Source organism: Rhinatrema bivittatum, chromosome 16 (genome assembly GCF_901001135.1).
Source record: "Rhinatrema bivittatum chromosome 16, aRhiBiv1.1, whole genome shotgun sequence".
Taxonomy (NCBI): domain Eukaryota; kingdom Metazoa; phylum Chordata; class Amphibia; order Gymnophiona; family Rhinatrematidae; genus Rhinatrema; species Rhinatrema bivittatum.
The window spans coordinates 67,278,289-67,293,642 of NC_042630.1; the positions used below are offsets into that span (position 1 = coordinate 67,278,289).

General features: G+C 43.7%; 1 protein-coding gene across 1 annotated transcript in view; it reads right to left on the reverse strand.

Annotated features, from left to right (window-relative positions):
* The window catches only part of LOC115077808 (vomeronasal type-2 receptor 1-like), a 144,075-nt gene that overhangs the window by 86,677 nt on the left and 42,044 nt on the right, over window positions 1–15,354 (reverse strand). Inside the window, exon 2 of the mRNA XM_029580094.1 lies at window positions 210–501. Coding sequence (XP_029435954.1) covers window positions 210–501 — 292 coding nt within the window. The remainder of the gene's footprint in view (window positions 1–209; window positions 502–15,354) is intronic.

Consider the following 15,354-nt stretch of genomic DNA (forward strand, 5'->3'; position numbering starts at 1 on the left):
GCAAAATAAATTTCCTGTGATGGCTCTACCATGATATAATAGTTCCAAATCTAGGTGGCAAATTACAGCATCAGTTGTACAATTTTAGCAAGCTATCATATCCAGAAATCACATGCATTAAACTAGGCTGTGAAAACAAGGACAAGTCAAAACAGTTAAGGATGCAGCAGACCCAAGCAATTATACAGAGAGACAAATTCTTGATTTACCTGTGGGTACCTATAGATGCCTGTAACTCTTGCAATTGCATGTGATGTTACTGAAGAGAAACTTCCAATTAAACCAGCCAACTCGCCTTTCTGGTGACAGCTAAAGCCAGGAACAGGGTTCATTATTCCTGACAAGATCATCAGAGTACCACATAGTGAAAAACCTGCATCAGTGCAAGAATCAGAAATATGGAAGCCCAGGGTGATGTTGGGTAATATCTCCAAATTTTGGTTAATCTCCTGAATGGCAAAATAAAAAGCGAAGAGATGCCGAAAATAACGTAGGCTCCATCTGAGGGCAAGTAAACATATCTTTAGTAGATATTCAATAATTTAATGATTCACATATATTCAAATTGAGAAAAAGCATAAACTATAGATATCTATGCAAATGCATGATAATCCTGAGCTACAGCACCTTCTCCTATGCTACTATAGAAACCCACCACCAAAGTCTACATGTGTTCCTCAACCCTGTCCTGCAACACATTGGGGCAGATTTTAAAACCTGCGTGCAGGCGCAGATTTGTTCGCACAACCTGGCGCGAACAAATCTACGACCGGTTTATAATATGCGTCCGCAGCCGCGCACATGTTATAAAATCAAGGGTCGGCGCATGCAAGGGGGTGCACAATTGTGCAACTTGCGCACGCCGAGCCACGCAGCCTGCCTCCGTTCCCTCCGAGGCCGCTCCAAAATCGGAGCGGCCTCAGAGGTGCCCATATTTGCTCATTCATCTCAATCCCAATCTGTATCTCCCCTTTTTATTCCATTACTGAAACTCTCAAGCACACATGGATTCAGTCCTGACCTGGAGGTTACCCTTTAGCTAGTCCTAATGAAGGACTTAAAATCAATCATTGTACTTTTATTGACATCCCAATCCAATCCAATCCTATCCAACCCAGTTTGTCTTTTTAGACTGCTAATCCAAAGTGACCAAAATGTTAAGCATAGCAAATCAAATAAACTACATGCAGGACGTTTGACACCAACTGTTTTTGAAGATTGATGTCAGAACTGAATTGTTTATTTATTAATTTAAAACTTTTAAGTTCCACCTAATTCAGCATCACTGCTCTAAGTAGATCACAGATTAATACCTACATAATAATAATTTACATACAAAATGTTGCATCAGTACACATTATCCAGACAGACACACTATGATCAATCAAAATAAAATCAGAAAACTGATTAAATCATCACTTGAGAACCAAAACCTGTTTAATCAGGTCTTCAATTTGTTCTTAAAAAATTTGCTGTCAGCTTCTTAATTATTTATTTCTAAGATTTCTATGCCACTTTATCTTTGAGTCAAAGCAGCTTACAGTTAAAAATGTATATAATTAAATAAGTACAATAGCACAAACTACTAAAAAAACAAAGTTAATAAAATTAATAAAATTAAAATCAATAACTGTCATGCATGGAACAAGAAAGACAATTTTCATTTAAAAAATTATAAATCTGTGAAATACGGTTACACATTAGAGGTCTCTCAAAAATAAGAGGGATTATAGATGTTTTCTAAAAGTCTCATTGATGCCTTCTTTACGAATATCAATGTGCAGTTGACTTGTCCATGTTGGGCCCATATGCAGAAGCTTTTTTCTCTGCATTCAGTGGGGCATCATATTCAGTAGATCATTTAGGGTCTCATTTTCTTAAGTATTGCAGGCCTGAGATACTTTAGGAAATGAGGGGCAGGGGGCCAAAATGGGGGGCGGGCCTGCGCTAGCCAGCAGCGATCGCACCATTGCGGTGCGATCGCTGCCGGTTTCGCACCCAATAGCGCCACCATAGGAGGTGTAGCTATTGGGAGCGAAATAGGCAGTGAAAAGGCACCTACCTTTTCTGGAAGACTCCTCCTCTTCCAGGGCCGACTCTGCCCCCATCCTGGTATCGCACGCGATAAGGGACATTTCGCGTGCAAAAGGTTCCTTATCGCGTGTGAGCGGCTTGGAAAATGAGGCCCTAAGTGAACAAGCTATCCAACTAAAGTTAGCCATATTACTTGTCCTTTATATTCTGCGAGCTGAACGTCTCACGCTATACACTAGTTCATACTTATCTGGCTACATGAAGCAGGATAACAAAAGATATAGCTGGGTACATGTGAATATGTAGCATAGTAGGCTTTTTAGTTAGCCAGCCTTGTGTGCAGGATAATATATTACTTAAAAGGGAAGGTCCCAAGAAGCACAAAGTTAGGCAATCTAAAAAAGCTGTTAGGAAAAACAAAAATAGATGCCTCGGTCTTTTTCAATTTCTTTATTGAAGTGGAGCCGTATCACTGTATTATTTTAGATACGTCTCCACTTCAATAAAGAAATTGAAAAAGACCGAGGCATCTATTCCTTTTGTTTTTCCTAATATATTTCTTAACCAGATAGATAGCTTTAAAATATATCCGGCTAAGTAGCACTGTTAGTAACCAATCCAATAAAAAGAAATAATAGGGCAAGCAGGTCAATCCCCTCCCTCCCTCCCCCCCACCCAAATTGTACAAAGGCCCCATCGGACCATGCTATCTTTACCTCCAAACCCATTTTATTCTGATAAACTGTAGGATCAGCTGATCCCTCTCCCTTCACAGTCCCATCCACCTAACCTCCCATAAAGATGACAAATTTCACTGGCCCCCTTCCTGCTTTCCCCTGACCCTTCCCATCCCCCCAGAATGCCTTAATTTTTCAGCCAGGAGTGAGAGAACCTCTGCCCCACTCCAGGGACCTCCAGCGTTGCTCTGACAGAGGCAGCATTGGAAGCATAAGCTTGAATGTAAACTTACATAAGAGGATTGTGAGAAATTGCGACATGACCTTGCAAAACTGGGAGAGTGGACATGCAAATGTCTGTGGTGGGACAGCCTGCGGGAGTTGGTAGCAGGCTAAGAATAGGGTTAATTAATATTTTTAATCATCTCATTAAGACCAAGAGGTTTATAAGGCGGCGGCGTAGCATGCCAAAAGCAGAGTCGGAGCTGGTAGTAAGGAAACTACTCAGCTGATCAGTGTTGAAAAAAACACAAGTCCAGCGAAGCGAAGAAGTCACCGAGACCTGCCCTACTGCTTCTCCCAGAGGCCAGAACCAGCCCGGATCGACTCCACGCCACATCTCCTGACTCTGCAGGTCACACTCGCTCCCTGACATCATCGGAAGCGCCGCCGGAGATTCAAAAGTCAGCGCCTGAGCCATTCAAGGCTCCTGTGGCTACTCACCACCATCAGCCATCCAGCAAAGTGAAGAGGACGCCAAGACCTGCCCTATTGCCTATCCCAGAGGCCAGAACCAGCCCGGATTGACTCCATGCTGCATCTCCCCGACTCTGCAGGTCACACGCGCTTCCTGACATCATCAGGAGTGCCGCTGGAGATTCAAAAATTGGCGCCTGACAGAGGCATCATGCGCCGAAGGAGCGCGACAAAGGGGCACCCCCCTTTGTGCACCCCTTAGTGCAATCCCTTCTGCACAATTCTATCTCCTGCCGCTCTACTTGCAGCACCCCAACAACAATGACAAACTACACGTTCCGAAGCGATGCCAGCAACAGAACCAACAACATGGAAAATCACTCAGAAACTCCAATTAAAGAAAAACGACGAAAACCAAAGAAAAAATGTGAGTGCTACCATTTAAACATCACACACAGTAACCTGAAGATGTACAGCAAATACTTATTCCTATCATTCATACTATTTAACGCCCAATCCATAGTGAAAAAAATTCCCATACTCACCAACCTACTCAGTGATTCAAAACCAGTCTTCATAGCAATCACAGAAACTTGGATAAAAAAATTCGGACTCCGTTTTAATCAATCAAATAAACAACCATACATATAAAACTTTCTCAATCCCCAGGCTGAAAAAAAATGGTGGAGGAATTATGTTAATCATCCAAAAAGCCTACAGATGAAATTAATCCCAACAAAAATATGTCCCCCCTTCAATATTGCCCTATTCGACTCGGCAAAACTACAAATCTGTATAGTTTACTGCCCCCCAGGCTCTTTAGAATGAAACTGCTCACCAGTAATATTTTATTTATTTATTTATGTTTTTTTTTTATACCGAAATATAGCTGGGTGCCTTCATTCCGGTTTACAGTGTAACAAATTCATTACATTGAACAGATATAATTCTTTTGGTCCAGCTATAGAGAAGGCTCTATGTCTAGTAGAGGATAGTTTTGCAGATGAGAGAGGAGGAATGAATAGTTGTAATTTGTCAGAAGATCTTGATGAGCGGGGTGATTTGTGGATTGTAATCATGTTGTCCAGGGATGAATTGTTGTCTTTGTAAATTTCGTTATGTAGAATGGTTAAGGATTTGTATTTAATTCTTTGTGAAATAGGTAGCCAATGAAGGTTTTTTAGGGTTGGGGAGATGTGATCAAACTTCTTTTTTCCGGTTAGTACTCATGCAGCAGCATTTTGAAGTAATTGTAGCGGTTTTAGTGAGGATTTAGGTAGTCCTAAGAGAATTGCGTTGCAATAATCTAGACTTGAGAAAATGAGGATCTGAAGAATTGTTCTGAAGTCATTCGGGTACAGTAATGGTTTGAGATGTTTTAGGATCTGGAGTTTATGAAAGCCTTCTCTCGTTTTTATAGCAATGCAGTTTTTTAGGCTCAGGTCATAATCAATCCAGATGCCAAGATCCTTTATTGGATTTTTCATTTGTAAGTTGGAGTTGTCAATTTGAATGTATGGGATTTGAGAGGAATGAGTAGGGAAGTTTCTTTTTATTAGGATCCATTCGGTTTTGTTCATATTTAAACATAGTTTTAGTTGGTTGAGGAAGGTTTTGATTGAGTTGAGGTATTTTACTGTGAGGTTTATAGCTTCTTCAATTGTAGATGTAATGGGGATGAGTAATTGAATATCATCAGCATAAAGAAAGAACGTGATACCAAGATTGGAGATGAAGTTACAGAGTGGTAGAAGATAAATATTAAAAAGTATGGCAGATAAGGCAGATCCTTGTGGTACTCCTGTATCTAGAAGGTAGGGATCAGAAGAGACGTTATTAAAGGTGACTTTGAAAAATCTTCCTTTTAGAAATGAAGTAAACCAATTAAGGGTATTTCCAGTAAGGCCTATGTTGGTGAGGCTTGATATTAGTAAATTGTGATCCACTGTATCGAAGGCAGCAGATAGATCTAGCATAATTAGTAAATGATTCAGATTGTTATCAAGGCCTCTTATTAATTTGTTAGTTAGGTTTAACAGAAGGGTTTCAGTGCTGCGGTTCTTTCTGAAGCCATGTTGAGCGGGGTGAAGTATGTTGTTGGTTTCAAGATGTTCATTTAGTTGAAGCAGAGCAGTTTTCTCGATCAATTTAGCAAGTAAAGGAAGGTTTGAGATTGGACGATAGTTATTTAGATCATTGGGATCTATGTTCTTTTTCTTTGGGATAGGAGTAATAGTTGCAGTTTTCAGATTGGATGGGAGAAGACCTTCTTCAAGTGATTTGTTTATAATTGAGGCAAGGATAGGAGAAATAATATTTGAGATTTCCTTTAGAATTCGGGTAGGAATAGAATCTAGTTCATGTCGAGCAGGGTTTATTTTTTGAAGTAACTTTTCTAATTTAATGCTGGAAATTGGTTCAAACTTCGACCAGGAAGTTGGTGGAGAAGTATTATGAAGGATCTTAAAAGAAGGAGAGTTGTTAAAGGAGTCTGAGATTTTGTCAATTTTGTTTTTAAAGAACTTTGCTAGGTCTTGGCTCAGGTTGTTGGTATTGGAGGTTGGTTTGCTAGTGTTGTTGTTTTCTATAAGATTCTTTATTATGTTGAAGAGAGAATGTGATTTATTTGTAGCGTTTTTGATCTTTAAGCTATAATAATCACGTTTGGCATTTAGGATTGAATTATAATAATAGTAATAAAAGTAATAGAATTCATGATCACCAACTTAACTCTTAATAAGCCTATCATCATCCTAGGAGACTTCAACATACACATGGACATCCTCCCCCTCTCAGCCACATGCGCAACAATCACAGAAGTTCTATCAACCCTGGGATTAAGGCAAATTATCAAGGGCCCAACTCACAAAGTGGGACATACCCTAGACCTAGTCTTTATCAATACCAACACCTGGTCTACACACCAATCAAATATAACAGAAATCCCCTTGTCAGATAACTCCCTAGTCCAGTCCACCTTAACTTACAACTCAAAACTTACCATGGAAGAATCCATCATAAGAAGAATCACATACCGTCCTCCTTTTGACATCAAAACACTTCAACAAAAACTACAACTAAACCTCACAAACATAGACTTACCAAACCCTGAAACGGCCACAACTTTATGGCTCAACATTACCAAATCTATCACAGACAACATAAACCCAACCATCAAAAAGACTATAAAAAACCCAAAACATCAAAACCAATGGAACAATGCAGCATAAGATCAGTCAAACGTGAACTTAGAAAGAAAGAGAAAACATGGCGCAGGAAGAAAACAACCCCACTTCTCACCGCGTATCAAACCCACCTAGCCTATAGGGGTGTGCATTCGTTTTGAACTTAAATGGAAAACGCAACTTATTTTTTTTTTTTAACTTAAAAAAAAGATGAGGCTTAAACGATCGGATTTCCAACTTATTCAACATAGCTATGTTGAATACGTTGGAAATCGCGATTGTTGATCTAAATAAAAATTTAAACCCCTCACCCTCCTTAATCCCCCCCCCCCAAGACTTACCAAAGCTGGCCAAAAGTTCCGTGAGGGTCCGGGAGCGGACGCGTGGGGAATCAAGTGACGTCGGCGCCACGTCAGAGTGACGCGGCGTCACGTGATTCCCCTCGGGTTCGCTCCCAGAACCCTCGTTGGGCCCAAAAGGCACTTTTGGCCAGCTTGGGGGGGCCTCCTGACCCCCCAAGTTGGCCAAAAGTGCCTTTTGGGCCCAACGAGGGGTCCGGGAGCGAACCCGAGGGGAATCACGTGACGCCGCGTCACTCCGACGTGACGCCGACGTCACGTGCTCCTTGCAAAGGAGTTCAGGAATGGCGTCCTGACCCCGCTGGACCACCAGGGAGTTTTGGTAAGTCTTGGGGGGGGGATTAAGGCAGGTGAGGGGTTTAAATTTTATTTGCACATATGGACATAGACTCAACTTATGGAATTCTCCATATGTCCATATTGACCGCAAATGGGACCCCCTTTCGACTTATGGACTTATGAACTTAAACTTTTGGTCTGCACATCCCTACTAGCCTACTACAAACAACTTATCCGCAACGCGACGAAAGAATTTTACTCAAGCACAATAAATAAATTCCAACATAACCCCAGAATGCTATTCTCCATTGTGCAAAACCTCAACAAATCATCAAACGAGTCAAGAATTCCAACCAACATAAATAAAAGCAATGAATTTGCAGAATTCTTTATTGAGAAAATCACGACGACCCGAGCCGACCCGACCAGACCGGAGGGAGTGCAGGCCTGCGCGATCGGTGCGAGGAACCCACCAGGGTAAGGCCTACCTTTTTCTCGCACTCACCCCAGCGGGTCCACCCGGCCGTCCACGAGGCGCCCTCCTCCGATCACCGCCTCAGACCGTCGACGCCCCGCCCCCCGCAGACAAAACCGACCTATCGGGGGCCTCGACGAGCAGCCAATCAGGCTGTCCCTTCCAGGGCTTCAAAGCCCTGCTCCTGCTGGCGCCGCACTCTATTTCACCGACGACCCGAGCCGACCCGACCAGACCGGAGGGAATGCAGGCCTGCGTGATCGGCGCGAGGAACCCACTGGGGTAAGGCCTACCTTTTTCTCGCACTCACCCCAGCGGGTCCACCCGGCCGTCCACGAGGCGCCCTCCTCCGATCGCCGCCTCAGACCGTCGACGCCCCGCCCCCCGCAGACGAAACCGACCTATCGGGGGCCTCGACGAGCAGCCAATCAGGCTGTACCTTCCAGGGCTTCAAAGCCCTGCTCCTGCTGGTGCCGCGCGCCGAGCGTCGTGCGCCGAAGGAGCGCGACAAAGGGGCTTGCCCCTTTGTGCGCCCCTTCGGGCACCCCGGAAGGACATCCCGGAACTTAAAGAACTCGACTGTCTCCGGACCTAGCTCGCGTTATCGGCGCCATCCCATCAGGGAAAGAGCTAGCAAACAGCCCGATCCAGCACGCCAGCCCTCAGGACACCTGGGCCGGCTGCCAACCGTGCCCCCAGCCCCTCCGGCCTTCCTCGGAGGCCAGGCGCTGCGTCTTGGACGCCATCACACAAGGACGAAGACCCGACTTCGGAATCCTGCACTCAAGAATTCCAAGACAAATAGACAACCGGACCTCCAACCTCACCCAAGCCCCTACATCTGAGGCCGGATAATGGTGTGTTGACAACTACCTGCCAGACCCCAACCATCTATCTGGTAAACTCACTAGAGCTATTCATTATATTATATTACACCGCACCTATGACCCTATACTACTCCACTGTACTATATTATGCTGCATCTTTTTGACCCTGCTACATTGAGTTATACTGTATTATTTATACTGTACCTCACACTGTTCTATCGCACTGTATTAATTGCTTTGCATCTCTGAATGTGTAGCACTGCTCCCAGCTCGTTCCCCCGAAACCTGCCCTACACAACCTGTATAAACCTGCTCCAATCATACCACTTTATACCCAGCAGTGGAATCCGCTCACCTCACCTCCACTGCACACCCCACATTATCTCCTAATCTGACAACTTCCCACCCGCCGCCATCCTAATAGTACAACCTGCCCTACCTCCCTCCTATCTCCTCCCTCCTAACCTATTGACCGACATCTACCCACCCTTCTATTCACGTCCCATCTGTCCCCTCCCAAAATGTGCTTCCCCACTATTCCCATCATACACCACCCCTACCGGCGGACCCTCCGCCCAGCACACCCTCACTCCTTTACCCAGCACAAATCCCTAGTGCCCATCATGATTTCACCAATCACACAGCTGTTAGGCCTAGCAACGCTTACCATCTCCCTATTCAACGCACAATCCATCCTAAAGAAAGCCCCCATACTTCAAGACTTACTCACTGACACCAACCCAGATATCTGTGCTATCACAGAATCCTGGCTAAAGAACTCAGACCATGTTTTCATCATCCAACTCCCAACACAGACATACGACATCTTCTCCATTCCTAGGCCCAAAAAAAGAGGAGGAGGCATACTCCTTGCAACCAAGAAATTCCTTAACCTTAAGCTACAGACCAGTTCCCCCCCCCCCAAGACTTGAAATTGGCCTTTTTAAATCCAAATCCCTGCAAATCTGCCTCATCTACGCCCCCCCCCCCCCCCCGGCAGACCTGATTTCGAATCTTTGAGACGCGAACTGTGAAGTAAAAACGCTCGTTTTGATATATAAATACATGCTGCTCTGAGCAGTGACACTAAGAATTGTGAAATCGTGGTGTGATTGAATGGCAACACTTTATGGAGACGATATGGACGGACAAGGGACTTCTGACGTGAAGGGAAACTGTGTGTGATGACGTCAGTTCCGGTCCAGGCTATAAGAGTCTCACTTTCAATGGGATGCCATTTTTAAAATACAAGGGCGGCGAGACGCGGCCGCCAAAAAATCGAGACATTTCAAAAAGAAGCCAAGAAATCACAAGAGAATGAAGAAGGCAAATCGCGATTTTGAAGCTGGGCAAATCGTCTTTTAACAGATACAGAAGGATATCCCCCTGAGGCAGAACTTCGGGTTCGAAACACGCGCGTGTCGGGGAGAGGGAGACCAGCCAAAACATGGGAACAGATGAGTATTGATGGTTCCTCTCGTATCTTTTGATACCCTTGTGCTATGAACAGCGGTGACTTAATGCCGATCATTGATTAGTTTGCTTGATATTTTAAGAAAAAAGAGAAAACTGCAAAAATTCTCAAAAAGTTTAAAAGTTGTTATAATTAAAGCAAGGTGGCCCCATACCTAATTAGGAGTCTGTATGATTTTGACAGACCCTTAGAGCGAGGGGCCTACATATACTTGGCGAGATTGATTCACATGAATTACTTACCAGTGATACAATTGTTTTATACTTGAACAAGACCCATCCCCCCTCATTGAATACATCACCGACAACATAAAGCCAGACACACCCGCAGTGATAATCGGAGACTTCAATCTCCATGTAGACACCCACCCCAACACGCCTGCCTGTGAAACCCTACTTCTCACCCTCAAAGCCCTGGGCTTCAAACAGCTAATCTCCGAGCCCACACACAAAGCTGGCCACACCCTCGACCTCCTCTTTGTCAACACATGCATTACAGTACCCCAAACACCCACTACCACCCCCATCCCCTGGTCAGACCATTTTCTCATCAATGCCCACCTCACCATCAATACTGACACACCGATCGCAAGCTCACATAAAAAAACAATTTCTCTCCGTAAGCAATGCTCCTCGGAGGAACTCTCCCTAGCCTTCAGCAAAGTAAGTGAAAACCTTGACTTAACTAACCCAGACACTGCTCTTCTATCTTGGAATAAGTCCATATCCAACATAGCCAATGATTTTTGCCCCATCATCCATAAAACAATAACCCCCACACGTACCGAGAGAAAGCCATGGTACACCGCCGAACTAAGAAGTCTAAAGCGAGACCTCAGAACCAAGGAACGTACCTGGCGTAAACAACCATCACCCACACACACAAAAAATCCTAACCATTGTCCTCCTTGAACCACATCTATCCCAATTTAGCCTATTTCCTTTCCCCTGACCTCAACTTACCATCCCAGAACCCCCCCGCTCCCTCCCTTCTCCCCACCTCTCCACCCCCTCTCCTACCATCCCTACACCCCCCTGCTCCCTCCCCTAGTGCCCCCTAGTGCCCCCAGCCTCCAGCTACCTCTCCCCCTCACCCCTCTAACAATCTCTCCCTGAAAATTCTCTCACCCCATGTACCCGGTTCCCTCTACCCCCTCCTCTCCTTACCCCTCACCCCCTTTCCCTCTCTCCCTACCCCCCCTTCACCAGATTCCAATCGTACTCACGTGCACTTGCCCCTGTATTACTGTAAAGTTTCATATGCTAAGTGTATCAAGTGCTGTGTCTTACTGTAAATAAGTTTCATACGCTAAGTGTATCAAGTGCACATGCCAATTAACTTTGTATATTAATTCATTTTGCATATCTAATCCTAACCGAATGCAAATAGTTGTAACGCTGCCTGTATATTAGTTCATTTTGCATATCTAATCCTAACCGAATGCAAATAGTTGTAATGCTGCCTGTTGACTCTCCTCTCCTGTACTTTGGTATATCTTCCAGTTAACCCCCTCCCCTGTTCATTGTAATTTCCTTTCCTTCTCAGTTATTTGTAAACCGACATGATGTGTCCTACGAATGCCGGTATAAAAAAGTTTTTAAATAAATAAAATAAATAAATATACCGTTATTCAGTAGAGCCATCATAATGGTTTACAGATTATGTAATTATCATAGCAGTTGAGCACAGTAATAAATAACAATCTCAACACAAACACCCATACCATACAAATGATGCCCAAACTCACAACAATCTGGTCATTCTTCGATCCGGCCTCCTCATTGTAAATCCAAACAATCATCAAAAAAATGAATCCAGAAAATCACCCCATCACCAGCATCCCCATACCAACAATCAAACTGATCGAGACCTCAATAACCAAAATGATAACAGAAATAGTTAACCTTTCCCTCACTGAAGGAAAATACCCAGAATGTTTAAAGTCAGCAATAATTAAACCCTTAGGGGTAGATTTTCAAAGGCGCGCGAACAGCCTACTTTTGCTTGCGCATCAGACTCAAGCAAAAGTACGCTGGATTTTAGTAGATACGCGCGGAGCCGCGCGTATCCACTAAAATCCTGGATCGGCGCGCGCAAGGCTATCGATTTCGTATAGCCTGCGTGCGCCGAGCCGCGCTGCCTACCCCCGTTCCCTCCAAGGCCGCTCCGAAATCGGAGCGGCCTCGGAGGGAACTTTCCTTTGCCCTCCCCTCACCTTCCCCTCCCTTCCCCTACCTAACCCACCCGCCCGGCCCTGTCTAAACCCCCCCCCTTACCTTTGTCGGGGGATTTACGCCTCCCGGAGGGAGACGTAAATCCCCGCGCGTCAGCGGGCCTCCTGCGCGCCGGGCCGCGATCTGGGGGCGGGTCCGGAGGGCGCGGCCACGCCCCCGGGTTGCCCCGGGCCGTAGCCACGCCCCCGAGCCCGCCCCCGGAACGCTCCCGACACGCCCCAAAAACGCGCGCGTTTCGGGCCCGCCCCCGACACGCCCCCACGACACGCCCCCTCCGAAAACCCCGGGACTTACTCGAGTCCCGGGGCTCTGCGCGCGCCGGTAGGCCTATGTAAAATAGGCTTATCGGCGCGCAGGGCCCTGCTCGCCGAAATCCGCCCGGTTTTGGGCGGATTTAGGCGAGCAGGGCTCTGAAAATCCGCCCCTTATTAAAAAAGAACAACTTAGACCCAGAAAACCTACTAAACTACCGACCCATATCCAACCTACCTTTCATTGCCAAAATCATTGAGAAAATCATCCACACCCAGCTCTCCAATCACATAGAAATGAACAACATATTACACCCCTCACAATATGGCTTCAGGAAAAACCTAAGCACAGAAACACTACTCCTTTCATTAAATGACACCATACTCAGTGGATTTGACAAAGGCCAAAGCTACCTGCTGAAGTGCTGATACTTCTGGATTTATCGGCCATATTCAATACAGTCAACCACACAATTCTTCACGACAGACTGTCTGAAATAGGAGCCTCAGGTATTACTTTACAATGGTTTTCATCTTACCTATCACACAGAAACTTCCAAGTTATGTTCAACAATACCCTCTCGAATAAAATAAACCTCAACACTGGAGTTCCCCAAGGATCAGCGCTATCAGCAACACTCTTCAACATTTACCTCCTCCCATTATGTCATCTGCTAGATCACCTTGGTCTGACCCACTTCCTCTATGCAGACGATATACAAATACTTATTCCAATACATAATACCTTGGAAGAAACTTACAAAAAAACAGCCTTGTATCTCACAGAAATTAAAGTTATTAACTGATCTAAAACTCATAATAAATATAGACATAACAGAAATAATCATCCTAGACAGAAAAAACAGCATCTCTCCCACACAGCCACTCAAATTGGAGAACCAAAAAACATCAATCTCTCCAGTAGCACATGCTCGAAACCTAGGAATCACCATTGACAGCGACTTATCCTTCAGGATCCACATAACCAACAAAATAAAGGAAAGATACCACAAATTACTAACGCTCATTTGTCTTAAGCCCTTCCTTTCACAGGATGATTTCAGAACTGTTCTACAACTACTCATTTTCTCAAACCTCGACTACTGCAACTCCTTACTATTTGGCCTACCACTCACAGCCACCGCTGCCAGAATCCTAACAGGTACAAAAAAACATGAACATATTACTCCAACTCTCATATCGCTGCACTGGCTCCCAATAAAATATCAAATAGACTACAAAATACTAACTACTCTACACTAACTAATCATAGGACAGCAAACCAACTGGCTAAGTAAGACCATTGAACTCCATGCCCCAAAACGAGACCTACGCTCAACTAACAAAGGTCTCCTGAAAATTCCACACGCCTGAACCACATAACTCACCACAACTCGTGAAAGAGCCATATCCATTGGAAGCCCCAGACTATGGAACTCACTTCCAATCGAAATAAGAACCCAACCCAACATAAAAACCTTCAAGAAAGAACTGAAAACCTGGCTTTCACCAAAGCCTACTTAAATATACATTGACAACCACACAGCCAGACACTTATGCAGCTCACCATAAAAAAACATGCCACCCTTACCATCTCCTGAACAACAATATATCTATTATCTATCGACTCTATAAGAAAGTTATATAACTAACCTAAAATGTATACCTAATCATATCATCAATGTAACTTTATTCTGAAAATTTTGTACTTACCAACTTGCTTATGTAATTCTATCCTGTTACCTAATCTTGTAACCTCATCTTTTAAATTCTCCGAACATATTGTATTTACTAACATGCAACTACCAAACTTTGTAAACCATTATGATAGTGAAACCGAATGACGATATATAAAACTCGATAAATAAATAAAAATAAATAAAATAAATGGCAAATGATATTTAATGCTTCCTATAGATGGGATCTGAATGTTATTAATATTATAAATAAATAAATAAATAAATAAATAAATAAATAAATGGTGTGCATCACTTTGCACGTAGGGAAAGATAGCCCAAATTACAGCTACATAATGGGCAAGGTATCAAACATTATTGATATATATGATAATGCAAGCATGTAGTTAGTACCATTGTCAAAACCTCCCCTGATGACATCTATGCTTGATTTCAAAATTAGCTCAGTACTATAAGATCTAAAACCAAATTGGATTGGATCTGCCTTCATTCCTAACTGGGGCTTATTCCAGACTGTGAGTCCTGACAATGAGAACGCTGGGGTGTGAGTTGTTTGTAATCGGCATTTTCTTGTGGAAAGCACCGCGGCGCTAGCTATGACTTATCTGCAGGACATAAAGGCCAGAGGGGGAATATATTCCTTCAACATCTTCTCTAGGTACAACATTTTTTTGTATAATGATTTTGAACCAGTCTTTATATTTTAAAATGTACTTGAAAACTTTCTGGGAGCAAATGTGGCTCTAACAATGAAGGGAAGTTATGCTCTCCGCACTGACGACCAATAATTAATATGGCTACATCATTTTGCATTTTCTTTAAAGCATGCAACTATCCTTTTGTTAGGCCAACATGAAGTGAATTGCAGTAGTCCAATTGGTTCAAACCATTGCATGAACTATAGTGTGAGAATCCTCCTTTATAATGACATATTTGGCATTTTAAAAGTTAAGAAAAATGAGGATTTCTGCATTGCATTTAACTGGGGATGTAATGTGACATCAGAATCCAAAATCAAATCCAGATTACAAATGTTATTTAAAATAGAATAGACCTGGTCATCCAATTGTATATAACGCAAGTCAGCAGAGGTTTTATCCAGTTTAATCTTTTTAATGTTCAGAATTAACTTAATAAGCTGAAACCACTCTCTTGAATTGAAAGTA